Source organism: Aristolochia californica, unplaced genomic scaffold (genome assembly GCF_029961685.1).
Source record: "Aristolochia californica isolate CCGP_79_NKW_82.1479 unplaced genomic scaffold, dmAriCali1.0.hap1 SCAF_4, whole genome shotgun sequence".
Classification (NCBI taxonomy): Eukaryota; Viridiplantae; Streptophyta; class Magnoliopsida; order Piperales; family Aristolochiaceae; genus Aristolochia; species Aristolochia californica.
In genome coordinates this window covers 24,822,330-24,840,810 of record NW_027182103.1, presented here as the reverse complement: position 1 = coordinate 24,840,810, position 18,481 = coordinate 24,822,330, and the positions used below count along the sequence as shown (strand labels likewise).

The 18,481-nt window shown below is 34.3% G+C and overlaps 2 protein-coding genes across 2 annotated transcripts; one reads left to right on the top strand and one right to left on the bottom strand.

The window, feature by feature from the left end:
• The first annotated feature begins 2,628 nt into the window (after nucleotides 1-2,628).
• Nucleotides 2,629-3,207, top strand: LOC137963162 (uncharacterized mitochondrial protein AtMg00810-like). The gene is made up of 3 exons (XM_068810335.1): nucleotides 2,629-2,802; nucleotides 2,858-2,986; nucleotides 3,199-3,207. Exons 1-3 carry the CDS (start codon nucleotides 2,629-2,631, stop codon nucleotides 3,205-3,207), a joined length of 312 nt encoding a protein of 103 aa, XP_068666436.1.
• A 12,805-nt stretch (nucleotides 3,208-16,012) lies between these two features.
• LOC137963161 (uncharacterized) lies at nucleotides 16,013-17,517 on the bottom strand. The gene is made up of 5 exons (XM_068810334.1): nucleotides 17,245-17,517; nucleotides 17,171-17,197; nucleotides 16,772-17,077; nucleotides 16,445-16,649; nucleotides 16,013-16,344 (listed from the first exon to the last, which is right to left on the bottom strand). Exons 1-5 carry the CDS (start codon nucleotides 17,515-17,517, stop codon nucleotides 16,013-16,015), a joined length of 1,143 nt encoding a protein of 380 aa, XP_068666435.1.
• Nucleotides 17,518-18,481: the final 964 nt, after the last annotated feature.

The window sequence follows — 18,481 nt, the reverse complement described above, 5'->3', positions numbered from 1 at the left end:
ATTTTATTTAGAAAAAAAATGGCTTACCAAAAAAATTTCCTAGTAAGAATTTTTGGCTAGAAAAGTGTTTCCAGAAAACATGAAGCACTAATGGTCCATGCAGATGAATTTTGACTAGAAATACTTATCCAACTTTTCCTAAAAAAAATGCACTTACAAGGTCTTGTAGTTGTAGAAATTAATTTGTTTCAGCAAAATTTTCTTGGTAAGAATTTTCATATTGAAATGTGTTTCGAGGAAATATGAGGAACTATTGGTCTCTAGAGATGTATTTTTACTAGAAATACTTTTCCAATGTTTCCTTAAAAATACACTAACAACACCTTATAGTTGTAGAAATTAATTTTTTTAAGCAAAACATTTCTTAGCACAAAATTTTCTTGTTAAGAATTCTCGACTAGAAAGGAGTTTCTAGGAAACTTGAGGCACTTATGGTTCCTGGAGACGTATTTTAACAAGAACTATTTTTCCAACATTTAATGAACAAAGGAACTAACAAGACCTTGTAGTTGTAGAAAGTAATTAGTTTCATAAAAAAATGCCTTACCTAAAAATTTTCAAGGTAAGAAATTTTAACTAGAAAAGTGTTTCGGGGAAACTTGAAGCACTAATGATCCAAGGAGTTACTAAAAAATATTTTTCCAATGTTTTTTGAAAAACAAAAAGCACTAAGACGGCTATAATGTTATAGAATGTAATTTGTTTAAGTAAAAATAGCTTTACCACAAAATTTTCTTAGAAATAATTTTTAGCTAGAAAAGTGTTTCCTGGAAACATGAGGCATTAATGGTCCCTAGAGATGTATATTTACTACAAAATAATATTCCAACATTTCTTTAAAAAAAAGGCTCTAACAAGGCCTGAAATTTGTAAAATGAAATTTGTTTCAGCAAAAAATTGCCTTACTGCATATTTTTCTGGTAAGAATTTTCAACGTTTGCTAAAAAATACACTAACAAGGCCTTATAGTGAAAGTAATTTGATTACGAAAAAATTGTCTTACCAACAAATTTTCTTGTAAGAATTTTCTGCTAGAAAAGTGTTTCTTGGAAACATGAGGCACTAATGGTCCCCATAAACATATTTTTACTAAAAATATTTTTCCAACGTTCCCTGAAAAAATGAACTACCAAGGCCTTGTACTTTTAGAAAGTAATTTGTTTCAAGAAAATTTTCCTGGTAAGAATTTTCATCTTGAAAAGTGTTTCGAGGAAACATGAGGCACTAATCGTCCTTGGAGACATATTTTTATTAGAAATATTTTCCATTGTTTTCTAAAAATACTCTAGAAAAAGGCCATATAGTGGGACAAAGTAATTTGTTTCAAAAAAAAAATATTTACCTCAAACTTTTCCTAGAAAAAATTGTTAGGGATTAGACACCCTAATTCAAAACTAACGAGTGCAACAACAACAATCGTAGAAGAAAGGAAAATCAAGCAAACAAAAACACACAAGATTTGTACAGGTTCACCACTCTTCGCCGGTCTACTCGCCCTTCTCGACCCCTGATAGGTATGGTTTCTCCTCCCATGTATCTCTTGCAACTACTTTATCTTCTATTTCTATGCTCTCTTGCTACAAAGATGCAATGTCACATGAGTGTTGGCAAAAGGCAATGCAAACAGAACTACAAGCTCTAGAGGAGAATCACACTTGGGATACTGTTACCGCACCCCCCGCCCCCCTCCACATCCTGCTATTTGGCCTCTTGGGAGTAAATGAGTTTTTTCTATCAAGCTGCATTCAGATGGACCTTTGGATCTATACAGAGCCAGCCTTGTAGCGCTGGGGAACAAGCAGAAATATAGGATTGATTATGAGGATACATTTGCTCCAGTTTCCAAGATGACCACATTTCGAACCATATTAGCCATTACAGCCTCACAGTCTTGGCCACTGCATCAGATGGGTGTAAAGAATGCCTTTCTCCAAGGTGATCTACAAGAGGATATCTACATGAAGCTTCCCTCTGGTATGACTACTTCTTCTCTTAATGTTGTCTGCAATCTATGCCATCCTCTATATGGGCTTAAGCAAGCTCCTGAGATTGGTTTGACAAGTTTCACGGTACACTTATTCTCCACAAGTTTACATAGAGTTAGTATGATTCCTCTATCTTCTATCACAAATCCATCGCGGGCATGGTCATTCTCTTGGTTTATGTGGATGACATTATCATTACTGGCACTGACTCTAGCCTAATTACTAAGCTTCAGCAGGTGTTGCATGCAACTTTTCTTATGAAGGATCTTGGCCAGCTCATGTACTTCTTAGGGATGGAAGTACGTCATCGACCCAACGGTATTTTCTTAAACCATCATAAGTATATTCAAGATATTATTACTCTATCTAGTTTGGAGGACACTTCATTGATCGCTACTCCTATGGATGTCAATGTCAAATACAAGAAAGATGAAGGGCTCTTCTTGATGATCCTACTATCTATCGATGCCTAGTTGGGAGTTTCATATACTTGACCACAACTCATCCCGACATCTCCTGTGTCGTTCATCAGGTTCGTCAATTTATGTCTTCTCCTCAGCATCTTCATCTTGCGGTAGTTTAGCACATCATCCACTATTTGCGAGGTTCTCCTACCCATGGATTATTCTTTTCTATAGGCTACATGCTTCGACTTGATACCTACAATGATGCTGATTGGGCTGGGTACCCCGATACCCATCGCTCTACTACAGGTTGGTGTGTGTTTTTAGGGGATGCATTGATTTCTTGGAAATGTAAGAAACAAGACCGGGTGTCCAAGTCCTCGATAGAGGCCGCGTATCATGCTATGTCTACTGTGTGTTCTAAAATTATATGGCTACGTAGTCTTCTTGTTGAGCTCTATTCTTCAGACTATCCCTATACCTCTCCATGCGGATAATAGGAGTGCTATTCTGATTGTTGCCAACAGTGTTTTTCATGAGCGCACCAATCACATTGAGGTTGATTGTCACTCTATCCATGACACTTTGGAGCGCTGGGTAATATCTCTTCCATACATCTCTTTGGATCTTCAAATGGTTGATGTCTTCACCAAAGCATTGTCTCAACCCCAACATAATTTTCATATTGGCAAATTGTAACTAGTTGACTTCCCAACATCAATTTGAGGGGGGATGTTACCATATGTTGGAATGTATATAAGATAAGTTTTATGTTAATATTTTTTGTATAAATTATGACATGTACATAGGTTAATTAGAAAGGGATTAGTTGGGTTGGGTTGCATTGTATTTAGCCCATGGGCTGTATTGTAATTTACCTAACCCTAAGTTTAAATAGTAAAGAAGAAGAAGGGAGCCGCAATCCCATTTTTCCAGCCTCCTTGGTGTCTTCTTGCTCACAATAAACTCAAAGCTTAATGCTCTTCTCCTTGGCTATTCTGTCAGCCTCTTGTGGTGGTGTTTCTGTCCACCAAACTCAGAGCTTGGAACTGTTGCTCTTGGTTGTGTCGTCAGTCTCATTTGGTGATGGTTCTGTCCATGCAAACTCAGAGTTGGGAGCTCTTATCCTAGATGTTCTGTCAGCCTTTAGTGGTGGACGTTGGGTGTTCTCATCAGGCTTCACTTGTCTAGAAATCTTTGTCAGCACCCAAATCCTTAATTGAAAACTTCTTGGACAACTCTCTTTTCACCTTATCTATTTCCTATTTACAAGCACCTACTATCAATGTGTCATCAATATATAGTAGTAGAATGGTGTAGGAGTCATCAAGCTTCTTTAGATAACAACAATGATCCATCTAGCACCTCAAGAAACCAATAATACTCATGAAGATGTCAAAATTCTTATACCACTATCTTGAAGCCAATTTAAGACCATACAAGATATTTTGAAGTTTGCACACCATTTTCTCCTTTCCTTGTGCTTTGAAACCCTATGTCTGCATCATGTAAATTTCTTCCTCCAAATCACCATGAAGAAATGTTGTCTTTACATCCAACTTCTCTAAGTGTAAGTCTTCATTTGCCACTAATTGAAACATTGTTCTAATAGTAGTCAATTTTACTACTGGAGAGAAAATCTTAGTGTAGTCAATGCCTTTTTTTTGTTGAATGCCCTTTACATGCAGTCTTGCTTTGTACCACTTGTTGCCATCATCTTCATCTTTTATTTGGTACACCCATTTATTCTTCAAGTCCTTCCCTTCTGGTAACTCAGTCAATTGCCATGTCTGATTGTATAACAATTAATCCATCTCATCCTTCATGGCCAACTCCCACTTGGTTGATTCATCAACTTGCACGGCTTCCTCATAACTCTCTGGTTCACCTTTATCAGTCAACAAAATATAATTCAACGTAAGGGAGTATCTCTGTGGTGGTCTACTAGATCTGAAAGATCTCCTACATTCAGTCACAAGAATGTCCTGATTTACTTATGGTGGTATATTTTTCAAGTCTTCCTAAGCAATATTCTCCATCTCAATGACTGGAAGATCTCTCAACTGAATCACATCAGACTTCTTAGCTTCATTACTTGTACTCTCAGAATCTATTCTCAACCTATCTTTATAAAAGGCACCTTAATTGAAGATCACATTCTTACTCTTGATAACCTTACAACTTTGGTCATCCCAAAAATGATAATCAAACTCAGTACGACCATAGCCAATAAAAAATATATATCTTAGATTTAGCATCAAGTTTACTCCTAATAGTAGAATCAATATGAATATAAGAAACACAACCAAAAACTTTCAAGAAAGAAAGGTTTACCTCTTTGCCGATCCAAAACTCTTCTGTTACTTTACAATCTATGGTGTTGAAGGACTTCTGTTGATCAAATAGGGGGAGGTGTTAATAGCCTTAGAACCAAAACATCTTTGGCAATCTCCTATCTTTCATTGCTGGAATAATTCACTATGAAGATGAAATAGTTTACAAGAGATATCACACACACTCACATGTGTTTTTCTCTAACCTCTCTCGGGATGCAACTCAAAATCCTTCTTCGTGATGATGATGAAACCCTAATAGCGGTTCAGCATAATGTTTTGATTAGGCTCCACTACTTAACAAGAAATTTCAACGTTTCCTAAAAAAATGCAATAAGGCCTTATGGTTGTAGAAAGTAATTTGATTCAGAAAAATTGCCTTACCAAAAAAATTTCCTAGTAAGAATTTTCAGCTAGAAAATTGTTTCTAGGAAACCTGAGGCACTAATAGTCCTTGCATATGTATTTTTACTAGAAATAGTTTTCCAATATTTCCTAAAAACAGCAATAACAAGGCCTTGTAGTTGTACAAAGTACTTTGTTTCAACAAAATTTTCCTCGTAAGAATTTTCAGCTTTAAAAGTGTTTCAAAGAAACATGTGGCATTAATGGTCCATTGGAAATATATTTTTACTAGAAATACTTTTCCAATGATTCCTGAAAAAATACACGAACAAAGCCTTAGAGTTTTAGAAAGTAATTTGTTCCAACAAAAATTGTCTTACCCCAAAATTTTCTTGGTAAGAATTTTCAGCTATAAAAGTGTTTCCCGGACAAAAGAGGCACTAATTGGCCCTGGAGACATATGTTTACTAGATCATTTTTCCAATATTTCCTACAAAATATACTAACAAGGCCTTATAGTTGTAGAAATTTATTTGTTTCAGCAAAATTTTCCTGGTAAGAATTTTCATCTAGAAAACTTTTACAACCTACACAAGGCACTAATGGTCCTCAAAGACGTATATTTACTAAAATACTTTGCCAGCGTTTCCTAAAAAAAAAAGCCACTAACAAGGCCTAATAGTGTAGAAAAGTGTTTCCAGGAAACAAGATGCACTAATGGTCTGTGGAGACATATTATTACTAGAAACAATTTTGCAATGTTTCCTAAAAAAAAGGCATTAACAAGGCCTTATAGTTGTAGAAAGTAATTTGTTTTAGCAAAAATTGCCTTACCACAAAATATTTTTGGTAAAACATTTCAGCTACAAAAGTGTTTCCAGGAAGCATGAGGCACTAATAGTTCTTGGAGCCGTATTTTTACACAAAATACTTTTCGAAAACTTCCACAATAAAGGCACTAATAAGGCATTGTAGTTGTAAAATGTAATTTTATTTTGCAAAGATTGCCTTACCACAAAATTTTCCTGGTAAGAATTGTCAACTAGAAAAGTGTTTCTAGCAAATATAACTCACTAATGGACCTTGCAAATATATTTTTACTAGATATACTTTTCCAATGTTTCTTTAAAACGCACTAACAAGGCCTTAAGGTTGTAGAAAATAATTTATTTCACCAAAAATTGCCTTACCACAATATTTCTGATAAGAATTTTCATTTCCAGCTAGAAAAGTGTTTCTAGGAAACATGAGGCACCAAATGTCTCCAGAGACGTATTTTTACACGAAATAATTTTTCAACATTTCCTGAAAAACTACACTAACAATGCCTTATAGTTGTAGAAAGTAATTTGTATCACCAAAAATTGTCTTACCACAAAATTTTCCTAGTAAGAATTTTCAGATAGAAATGTGTTTCTAGGACACATGAGGCACTAATAGTCCCTATAGATGTATTTTTACTAAAAATACTTTCCCAATGTTTCAAGAAAAAATACACAAAATAGGCATATAGTTGGAGAAGGTAATTTTTTAAGCAAAAATTGAATTACCACAAAATGTTTTGCTAAAAAATTGTTTCCAAGAAAAAAAAATTAAATCCATTGAGACTTTTTATTGGTACCTTTGTGTTTTTTACCCTTTTCTTGTGAATGACAAGCATTACCCAGTTTAGTGATTATTTTCACTATTTTTTTTTGAAATCCTTTGATGTTGGTTTCGACTTATGTTTTATCATCCATTTTTTGAGAGTGCTTCCAGATTCATACTTATCCTTGGGACATTATGATGGAGAAAATTATTACTAAATCTATGTTATTTATTTCAAGTTGAGATCACCGCCATTACCTCCCAATTTGAGGGGGAGAAGTAGAAGGAGAAGTACAAGAAAGAGATATTTTATTCTATAAAATTACAACAACATATGGAATAAAATATCTCTTTCTTGCACTTCTTCTTCTACTTCTTCCCCTCAAGTTGGGAGGTAATGGCAATGATCTCAGCTTGAAAAAAATAATATAGATGTAGTAATAATCTCATCCATCATGGTGTCCCAAGGATAAGTACAAAACTAGACATGGACTCTCAAAAGGTAAAAAGGGGTGATAAAACATAAGTCAAAACCAACTTCAAAGGATTTTGAACAAAAATAGTGACAATAATCACTGAAGTGGGTAATGTTTATCATTCACAAGAAAATGATAAAAAACCCAAGGGTACCAATAAAAAGTCTCAATGGATTTAAAAATACCCATATATATAAAAAGGTAAATCAACCGAAGCGACACACAAGAGTTTGGGCCAAAGGGGTATGTGAGAGTCAAAAAAGGATGGTATGAGAAAGGTGTTCATTTTCAGGATTCCATAGATGGTAATCTAGGGAAAAGAGATAAGGAAGAAGGAAGAAGGAAGAAGAGAGAAGAGAAATAGAGGATAGAAATATGGTACACGTCCAAAGTGAGGAGGAAATTAGGGTCTTGGACTTCATCCAAACCCTTCCCATACGGTATATTTATAGGTATCAAAACTACCAATATTATAAGTATACCCTTCACCCAAACAAGAGTGAAGAAGTGACAAGAAATTTAAACTAATTACATTAGTACCACCCTAATTAAATCATATCTTCCAACTCTCCCCCTCAAGCTGGGAGGTAATGGCAATGATCTCAAATTGAACCAAATAACATATATGTAGTAATAAGCTTCTCCATCACGATGTCCCAAGGATAAGTATGACCCCAGGCACAAACTCTCAAAGGGTAGAAATGGGTGATAAAACATAAGTCAAAACCAAACTCAAAGGATTTCGAACAAATATAGTGAAAATAATCACTAAAGTGGATAATGCCTGTCATTCACAAGACGGCGATAAAGACCCACGGGTACCAATAAAATGTTTCAATGGACTAAAAATACTCATATGAATAAAAGGGACCAGTCAAAGAAATGCTTCAAAAGGGTTGACCAATAAGGGTAAGTGAGAGTCAAATAAAGGATGGTAGGAGAAAGACTGGCAAAGGTTAATGGGTAAAGAGGAAAATAAGATGTTGAGGCCACCATATGCTTTATTTTTTTAAGAAATTCAAATTCCACATTAGACAAAACAATGCCGACAAAAGTCAGCAAATAATGAACCCAAGGCAATCAACCGAGGAGTTCTTCTTCAAAAAAAAATGTCTCAATCAAAGAGACACAATAGCAGTAGCGAAAATGGGCCAATGCCCAAATAACATGCACCACATGTGCAGTTGTATAGTAGTGGATAACCGGTAAATAATAGAAGTCCTTAAGATTAATAATGACATATGAGATAATTTGCAACGAGTCCATCAGGAAGTGGTGCCCCAAGTAATAAGTTTGATCTGAGTAATAAGCTACCTATACTTCAAAATAATAATCTAGGCGGAGATAGAAAACCAAGTTGAACCGAGTGAAATAGTAGACTAATATAACTGAGTCATAGAAGAAATATGTATAGAACTTGGGACCTGAACAAGTATAAACGAGGCAAAAAATAAGTGGGCTGAGTCAAGTTGACCTGGACCCGAGTTGACCACTGAGTTGACTTGGTCCGAGTTGGCCCGAGTTAACTCGATAGACTAGTGTAGAAACAGTAAGCTTTCACTTGGTGAACTTTGGCAGGTCCGATTCGAGATTCAGATAGAACCAGTACTAGTTTAATTTTTCCTAACTTAGGAAAACTTAAATCAGTAGTCATCTTCTTCCTTGACATCGAACGGAGCAAGAGAGCAGCTTATAGAAATGGCAACCACAGTAGGAAACTTTCAAAGAGAACCTCGACAGAACGGAATGGTAGAGGATCAAGATCAAGATTCAAGAAAATCAGTAGTAAGATCAAGATCAAGTTTTCGGAACAGAGTTTCTTCCTCAATGGTGCTTCGAAATAGAGTGATGAATCTCTCTTCTCCGTGGAAGAAATAATCCAGCAAGATACTCAGCAACTTCTGTCAATGATGAATAAGAAACTCCTAGAAATAGAATAGCGAAGCAGTAGTAAAGAAACAGAGAAGAGGATCTGTTGGAAGATAAGTTCAAGCTCACACGACCAAGGAAGGCCCACATGTAAGATTATTATAAGATGGGCCACACGACCAAGGAAGGCCCACAAGATGGGTCCAAGCCCATAAGAAGTAGGACCCACAATGATTACCATGAGCTGGCATCCTTATCACATTAGTTAGAAGATCAAGAAGGACTCACAAAAGTATCTTATCTTATGGTTATGTCAAAGAAGAGTTTTAGTTTGAGTTATGTTTGTCTTTTAACTATATTGAGTTATTTAATTATGTTAGGACTTATCTTTAAGTGTTAGAGTTTGGGTGTAATTGGGACAAGGGTAGTTTTATTGTAATTGGACTCTACTACCTTCCTCTATTATAAATAGAGGTTCATGTACTCTGATTGCAACAAGTTATTGAAGTCAATGAAGTATTTCTCTTTTCCATAAATTCATTGGGATCCTTCTAAGACTTCGTCAGATTTCATCAAAATAACAACGTCTTCAGGATAATTTGGATCCTGAAAATCACAGCTCTGATACCATGTTGATTTTCAGTATTCCATAGATGATCATTTAGGGAAAACAAATAAGGAAGAAGGAAGAAGAGAGAAGAGAAAGAGAGGATAGAAATATGGTACATGTCCAAAGAGAGGAGGAAATTAGGGTCTTGGACTTCATCCAAACCCTTCCCCATATGGTTTATTTATCGGTATCAAAACTACCAAGATTACAAGTATACCCTTCACCCTAGTAAGAGTGAAGAAGAGACAAGAAATTTAAACTAATTACATTAGTGCCACCCTAATTACATCATATCTTTCAACAAAATGTAACTGACAAAAAGGGGTAAGTGAGATATTTTTCTGATATTGTTGATCAATAATAGCAACTCAAGAAGTGATGCAAAAAATTCTGTTTAAATTCAGATTTTTGAATGCAACAAGATACCGGCATGACTTTGATTCTTCCAATATATATACTTAAATATATATCAGATTGACGAAAAAAAATTTTATGAAACTAGGATTAAATACCTTTCATCCAAGTATTACTTCTCTTCATAAAATATACTTCTTTTGAGATAAATAATTTGATAGATTTCGGTCTCTCTAATCTGGCCAAATTAAGTACTCTTTTTCCTTTTTCCAGCATGACCATTGACTCCTCCAAGATCAATATCTCCATATAAAGAACTCAGATTGAGAATTGGTTGAATAGGTAAACACTTTTGTTCCTTGAACCTCTCTGTTGTTGCTCGAACCTCTCTTGCAATCTGACACTTGTTGCTTCCAATATTTATTTCTATTTTTAGAAAACTCAAATTGTAAAAAATCATTTTTTGTTGGAAAGTAGACTCAAATATCTTTTTTGTCAATATATAAAATGCAATATGAAAAGCTAAGTATAGAGGTGAGAACACAAAGCAAACAACAAGTATAGGGACAAAAAAAAAAAAAAAAGATAATTATGAACCTAAACTATTAGAGATAATAGATCAGAAAATGATCACATTATCTTTGTGGGTTGACCGAATCAACTCACAGAACCTGCTCTAATACCATTTGAAGTTGGGTCCAAGGCCCATCCCATATTGACTAGCCCATATAGAAAGCCTCTTTCCCAACTAATAAACTCATGATCTTTGTACTCAATAATCCATGTAGGACTATTCCTTAACATATTTGAAGAGACTTTTGTTTATGATTTTGTAGGTACTTTTGGGAACTTTCGAGGTTTCATGTTGCAGACAGTTGGGAATTGGAATCTAGTGTTTTTTACATTCTATGGAAAATGATAACAAAGAGAATTTTCATTTATGGTTTCTGAATTATCTTTGGGCTAAGGTGCTTTGCACTTTTGTATTACCAAAATTTGAAACAATCATTAAAGTATTTGTAATCAAGTTGAAATTTAGAAAATGTTGCACAAAAGATTATTTATTTTTTCAATGTTTTTTTATGTGATTCAATATGTTTCACATATGGTAATATACGCATAAAAAATGTGGATGTAAGAAAATGGACAAAATGAACCTCAATGTTTATTACAATTTGTTATATAGTTTTAAGTTAAAGAAAATTTTTTTATGGTTGGTTGCCTGGAGTAATCAAATTAAAGGTAATTAAATTAAATTGAATTATTTTATTAATTAATATATAAAATTATATTTTATTACAATAATTTGAAGGAAAAGAATGTGTATCAATAAATAAGATTTTTAGAAATAAAATTGAGTTTTTTTAATATTTTTAAGGTTTGACAATATATTAAATTGATAATGAAAGGTTAGAAATTGATTAGAATATAATTTTTAATGTTAATATATATTTTTAAATTTTTAAAAAATAGAAAGTAATAAAAAACATATTGACAAATAATATTTAAAAAAATTAACTTGTTTTAAATTTTAAAATATTTTTTTCAATATATAATGATGTGATTTTTATTAGTTAATATTTAAATTTTATTTTTTATTAAAATAAATAGAAGATAACTGACAAATAAGATTGTTAAAAACTAAAATAAATTTTAAAATACCTTAAATCGATAATCATAGTTGCCAATCATATTTTAATATTTTTAAAAACAATAAATATTAAAATTTATATATTTAAAAAAAATAAATTTATTGAAATGTGTTCTGAAAAAAAATATTTATGAAAACCATTAAAAAATTACTAATTATTTTTAAAATTATGAAATGTCTAAAATCAATAATAAAAGGTATTAAATAGGTCATATTTTTTAATTACTTAACTTATTTTTTTAATCATTATAAATATAAGGTAATAAATATTTTAGTAATAAATTTTATTTCTAAACTCAATAATAATTTTTCATATATGTTTCAATTAAGAAATATTTTAAATCTATAATAAAAGGTGTTAAATAGGTAAGAGTAAGATTTTTTAATTAATTAATATTAAAATTTTATATTTTATTATTATAAATATAAGGTAATAAAAGTTTTACAAATAAATTATATTTTTAAACACTAAAATAATTTTTTAATATTTTTATTTAATAAATATTTTAAATTGATAATAAAAGGTGTTAAATAGCGAGGATTAAGATTTCTTATTTAAAAATATACCTTTTTAATAACTTATTATTATAAATATATCGTTACAAAAAGTGTACCAATAAATTTTATTTTAAACTCTAAAATTTTTGTTTCAAATACTTTTTCAATTAATAGATATTTTAAATTGGTATAAAAGGTATTAAATAGGTATGAATAATATTTTTAATTAATTAATATAATTATTTTATTTTTATTACTATAAGGTAATAAATAAGTGTACCAATAAATTTGTTTTCTAAACTCTAAAAGAAAAATTTTCAAGTAGTTTTTCAATTAATAAGTATTTTAAATATATAATAAAAGGTGTAAAATAGGTAAGAGTAATATTTTAAATTAATTTAATATAATTATTTTATATTTTATTATTTTAAATATAAGGTAATAAAAAGTGTACTGATAAATTTGATTTTTAAACTCTAAAATAAAATTTTCAATTAATAAATAATTTAAATTGATAATAATAGGTAGTACATGGATGATGAGGTGGTTTACCACATAATATTTTAAACTGATCTTGAGGGTTTGTGTCATTTAATGACATGGCATCCTACATGGGTGATGAAGTGTCTTGAAGATGGCGTGTCAGTTGTGTCGTTCGATTCATCGGGTGCGGATGTGTTATTATGACGTGGCACTTTGTAATCGGTCAAAAATTATGTGTCACTTTTAACTGTACATATGTGCATTTGATAGTCAAAGTTGGGTATTTTTTTAATAAGTTAAAAATTTCTTATTTGTGTAATTATGTTTAAAAAGTTGGGTAATGTCGTAAAAGTCATTTTTTAAATACGGAAAGGAGCGCATCTTTCACCTTAATAGCTTTCTACCTCTTTTTTGCTCCTCATTGTACTGCGAAAGGTAGGAGATACTAAAAGTGCATCATTCAGCAAGCAACCTCACACTCCCAGCTTTCTCTGCAATGAAGCCTCTGCCTCAGGCATGATGGCCCTTTTTGCTTCTTCTAGTTCGTCTTCTTCTCCTTCTCCTTTCAAGCCATCTCTTTCATCTCATTTGACCATAATGTCGCTCAAAGATAAGATCGTCGAGAAGATTTTAGAGAATCGTGTCACATTGATTGTTGGAGATTCGGGTTGTGGTAAGTTGGTTTGATATACCTAATCGATTTCTTAGCGTTCTTTACAGTTGAAGAAGTTTCAAGAAGACATTGTCTTCATCTTTCTTGGATAACGCAGTCACTGGTTATCATGCAAGTTGAACTACTCTAGTTCTGCCTTCTTTTATTTGCTTCTTTGTTTTGATTTTGGTGTTTCATGGTTTCTCCTTGTTATCCTGGTGCATTTGGTGTTATATTGGTCCTTTTGCAATTGCTCTATTGCTTCATTCGCAGAGCACCGTGACTTTGAAATAAGAATGGGGCTTCTTCTATTCGAGGGGAATTTATTTGGTTAGCTATGTTAAATCGGTGTTGCATGAAGCGAGGTTGTTTCGGGGGAAAGCACAAATAGTATAGGTTGCGAATCCGGTTCACAAGAGAACATCACCTGAATTTTTTACGTGACTACTATGCAGTTTTCTTTTTAAAGAAATTGATGGCACGATCGGGCTCAGTTTCTCAAGCAAATTTCGTCCATATTGGCTTTCCTAGTGTAATGGTGTTATACCTTGCTAGTAAAATGTGGATTCGTAATTAATTTTTTTTTGAAAGTCTAAAACAAGAAGCGGAAAAATGTCACACATTTTGTTGTTAGTGACGTAGGCCTTGATCGTCTGTCAATTCCTCATCATTTTGTTCCTCTTGCTCTACTCTTCGAAGTTATATGATAATTGAGGACCCTTTTTAGCTACTCATATATTATCATCTTCCAAGTCACTTCACTTTTACTTTTTTCACAATAAAAAACTTTGTTACTAAAGCATTGTTTGGATCATTTCTATCTTATTGGTTGTTATTCCTTGTTTCTATTTCAGTACATTCATTGATTTTTGCCTATTTTCCCTTATAGGATTTACATACACACGTATCACTTGATGGAAATAGAGATAAAGACAACTGGTGATTGAATTAGAGACATACTCAAATTGTAGACTTCTAATCATTTACTATCTCTGTTGTAACTCTATAAGTAGTGTACACTTAATCAGTAATAATCACGGTAATATTATTCTTCATTCCTATACTCTACACAGTATCAGAGTTTGATCGATTAATCAGAACCAGTTTGTCGTCGCTGGAAATACTTATAGAAAGCAGCATTCATCGCTACAATTTGAGTCTGTCTCTAATTCAATCACCAGTTGTCTTTATCTCTATCTTTATCTCTATCTCTATCATCATTGTCTAGAGTTAATTCTTTATTTTTTTTTGGAGAAAAGTATTTGTAGAGATTTTGTATCACTTTATGTATGAAACTGATATTTTTCTGCTTTTCACTTATATTTCTTTCTTTTTAAAAAAAATTCCCCCTTCTTCTTACGAAAGTTAAGAATCAGTCATCAATCTAGTTGCAAGGCTATTGTAAATGTGATAAGAAACTATGTTGGAAATTTACATCCTAATTCTTTAATCGAGTTGAATTGTTTATCTATCTGATACTTTACTGGGCATTTTGATTGGGTTAAATAGATGAAATTGAGTTTGCTAAAATGAGATCAAACTCACATTCCAATGTTGCATGATATGTTCAAACGAATTTGTCTACTTCTTAGAGGGCACTAAACATTAGGGTGCTATAAAATATGTGATTTTTTTTGTGGCCACTTCACCATAAAAAGCTTCACAATAAACAAGGCAAAGGAAATGTTGTCACTATAGACTTAAGGGCACATGAACTATTAGGAATTGGGAAACAGCCATACCATAGATGATCTTCTTACATGGAAATTAGAAAAGGCTTTTCTGAAGAAAAACCATGCCGTAAGCAATGGACATAATGTTGTTGTCAATGTATACATGAGAAGGTCATATGAAAAAGGTGGAAGGCTATGTAATTATGTAATCAATAGTTTAACTTAGTACTCTTTCATCAGGAGCAGGTACATGTTATGGTCCCTAGCCATGGATCGAGTAACTCGGCATGGGATTTGTGTATCCAGCACTGTCATAGAGTTGCTGCTCTTGGTAAGGAGGAAAAGAAGGCTCTTTTCTTTGGTGTTCTCGGTAAGACTGAAAAGGAGTCTCCTTTCTTTGTTTTTCATGGTAAGGGTTGAGAACCTTTGCTGCTTGTAGACAGTAAGGGGTTGAACCCTTGGTTGCTCACTTCTAAGAGGCTAAGGACCCTCTTGGCCAGGTACTGATGTTCACGTATGATGGATTAGGTGTTCCTAATCCTGCCTTGTTCGTGTATAGGCTAAAGCACCTCTTTAGAGGTTACTCTCGGGTTGGGGATTGGGGAAACCCCTAACCTTGCTTGGAATGAAGGAGGGAAGGCCCCTATTGCTGCTGTGAATGAAGGGGAGGCTACAGCCTCTGAGTGAACTCAGAAAAAACTCGAAAACAGCAACAATCCTTTCCTCTTTAATTTTGTAAAATCAATGCAAACAGAATTCAAAAAGGAAGAGAATAAACCCAAATCAAGAGAGAAACTATACCTGGAGCTCGTCAAGGAGACCTCCGAAACCCTAGAGCTCTTCAAGGAGAACTCCAAACCCTATTTAATCTAATTCAATGCTTGACCTTCTTCTATTTCTCTACCTCTAAATAGGGTTTGACGTCACTAGAGTTTTAGGGCTTTAATTGATAATTCTGCCCATGCGACCTGGATCCTTACATACTTAATGAAAAAAATATACTTAAAACAATATAAATTATGAAATTTAAAAGTAATTAACTCAGTGAGTCATTGCCACTTCCTTTGGGTGACTCGATGAGCTATTGAGTCTTCAACATCTGCAACCCCCAACCCCCCCCCCCCCTCTTTGGAGAAAGAGCTTGTCCTCAAGCTCATAAGTTGGGTAGACCAGTTTGAAGTTGGCCAGTTGTTCCCATGTAGCAGCCTCTTGTCCGATGTCCTTCCATTGTACTAGAATCTCCCACTGGTTATTAATACGATTGGCACACAATACCGTAGCTGGAGTAAGAATAACCCATCCATTGTCCACCGGAGGAAGGGACGGGATCAACGAAGGAGGTAGACCCTTAAAGGGTTTAAGTAAGGAGACATGGAACACATCATGGAGTTTAGCCGTTGTGGGAAGTTGCAATTGATAGGCGACTGGCCCGATGCATGGAATAATAGAGAAAGTGGTAAGGATGGTGTGGGCCCGCTAGTGAGTTTTGGTGGTAAGGATGGAGTCATAGCTAGACATAGTCACCTTCTTTGTATATGATATCCTGTTGTCCCTCGTCGTAGAAGTCCTTCATACGAACTTGTGATTTGAGGAGGCGATCTGAAATATTTTTTAACACCTGGTCTCGTTCAATGAGTGCTTGATCAATAGAGTCCACACGAGTGGAGCCCAGAGTATATGAGAGAAGCAAAGGAGGATCTCTGCCATAGAGAATGCTGAAGGGAGTAGACTATAAAGCGGTGTGGAAGGAAGTGTTGTAACAATATTCCACCCACGGTAGCCATTGAACCCAATTTTTAGGACGATCGCCACTAGACATTGGAAATACATTTCCACAGTGCGGTTAACTACCTCTGTTTGGCTGTCTATTTGAGGATGATAGGATGATGAGAACTTCAACTTGGTGTAGTATAGATGAAACAATTCATGACAAAAAGTGCTGGTAAAGACATCATTAGGATCACTGACAATCGATTCGGGAATACCATGTAAACGAACAATATGCCTGAGAAATATATGTGCCACTCTGGATGTTGTATATGGGTGTGCCATGGGGATAAAGTGAGCATACATGGAGAACCGATCCACATCCACAAATAAAATTGACTTGCCCAAAGATTGTGGAAGACCTTCGACGAAGTCCATAGAAATATCGGCCTACACCTGTGTAGGAAGTGCCAAAGGTTGTAGAAGACCAGTGGAACTTAAGTGTTCGGCCTTGTTACATTGACACACTAAACAAGATCATACATATGCTACAATGGAGGTCTTCATAGCCTGCCAATAGAAATCCACTCGAATGTGATGCAATGTTTTCTGGATGCCTTCATGAGTGTTGTCATGGTATACAGAGATGATGGCTGAAACAAAAATTTGTAATAAATAAGAGAATCCTGAATGGTCCATCTAGAGTCCATGGCCCCCTCTATAAATTGCTTGTGCATATCGAGAAGAACCGAATTGCTGGCATTTTCCTCCTTGACCAAGTCTAAAAGAATAAAACGAGGCTGGTTGATAGCATATAGAAGCGGCAGAGTCTCCAAACGTCGTGATAAGGCATTGGCTGCCTTGTTTAACCTGTCTGCACGGTATTCCATAGTAAAGTTGAATCCCATCAATTTACAAATCCATTGTTGTTGAGGAGAAGTCGTGAGTCACTGCTCCAGCAAATATTTAAGGTTGTAATGATCAGTACGAATAAGAAATGAGCAACCCCGTAAGGACGAGCACCAATGTTGGATAGCTTTGGCCGACCCGATTAACTCGTGTTCATATACTGGCAATTTGTGTGTCGTACTGCCAGCTATCAGCTGAAATAAGCAATAGGGTGAAAGTGCTACTGTAGAACGGCCCAATGCCCCCACCTGATGCGTCACACTCAACCTCAAATAAATCTTCAAAATTGGGAAGTTGCATAACTGGTGCAGATGCAAGAGCTAATTTGAGATCTGAGAAGGACTGTGTGGCCTGATCATTCCAAATAAAGGAATTTTTCATGAGGAGATTTGTCAATGGTGCTGTTATCGGTCCATAGTTTATGATAAATTTCCTATAATATTCTGCCAATCCCAAAAACCCTCTAAAAGCAGAGGTATTCATAGGTTGCGGCCAATCGGCAATAAATTAAATTTTCTCCAAATCAACAGTGACCCCATCAAGGGAAATAATATGGCCGAGATAGCCACATGTGATGTCACAAATGAGCATTTCGATTTCTTTATATATAATTGATGGGCATGTAACAGTTGAAATACCAATCTTAAATGATCTAAATGTTGATGCCCGAATTGGCTGTAAATGAGTATGTCATCAAAGAAAACAAGTACAAATTTGCAAAGATAGTTGCAGAATACCTCATTAACGCCTAGAATGTGGATGGGGCGTTGGATAACCCAAATGGCATGACCAAAAATTCAAAGTGGCCGTGATGAGTGTGAAAGGACATTTTCTCGATGTCATCTAGATGCATATGAACCTGATGATAACCAAAGCGCGAGTCCAATTAGGTGAATATATATGACTCATGCAATTCATCTAAAAGCTCCTCCACCATAAGAATAG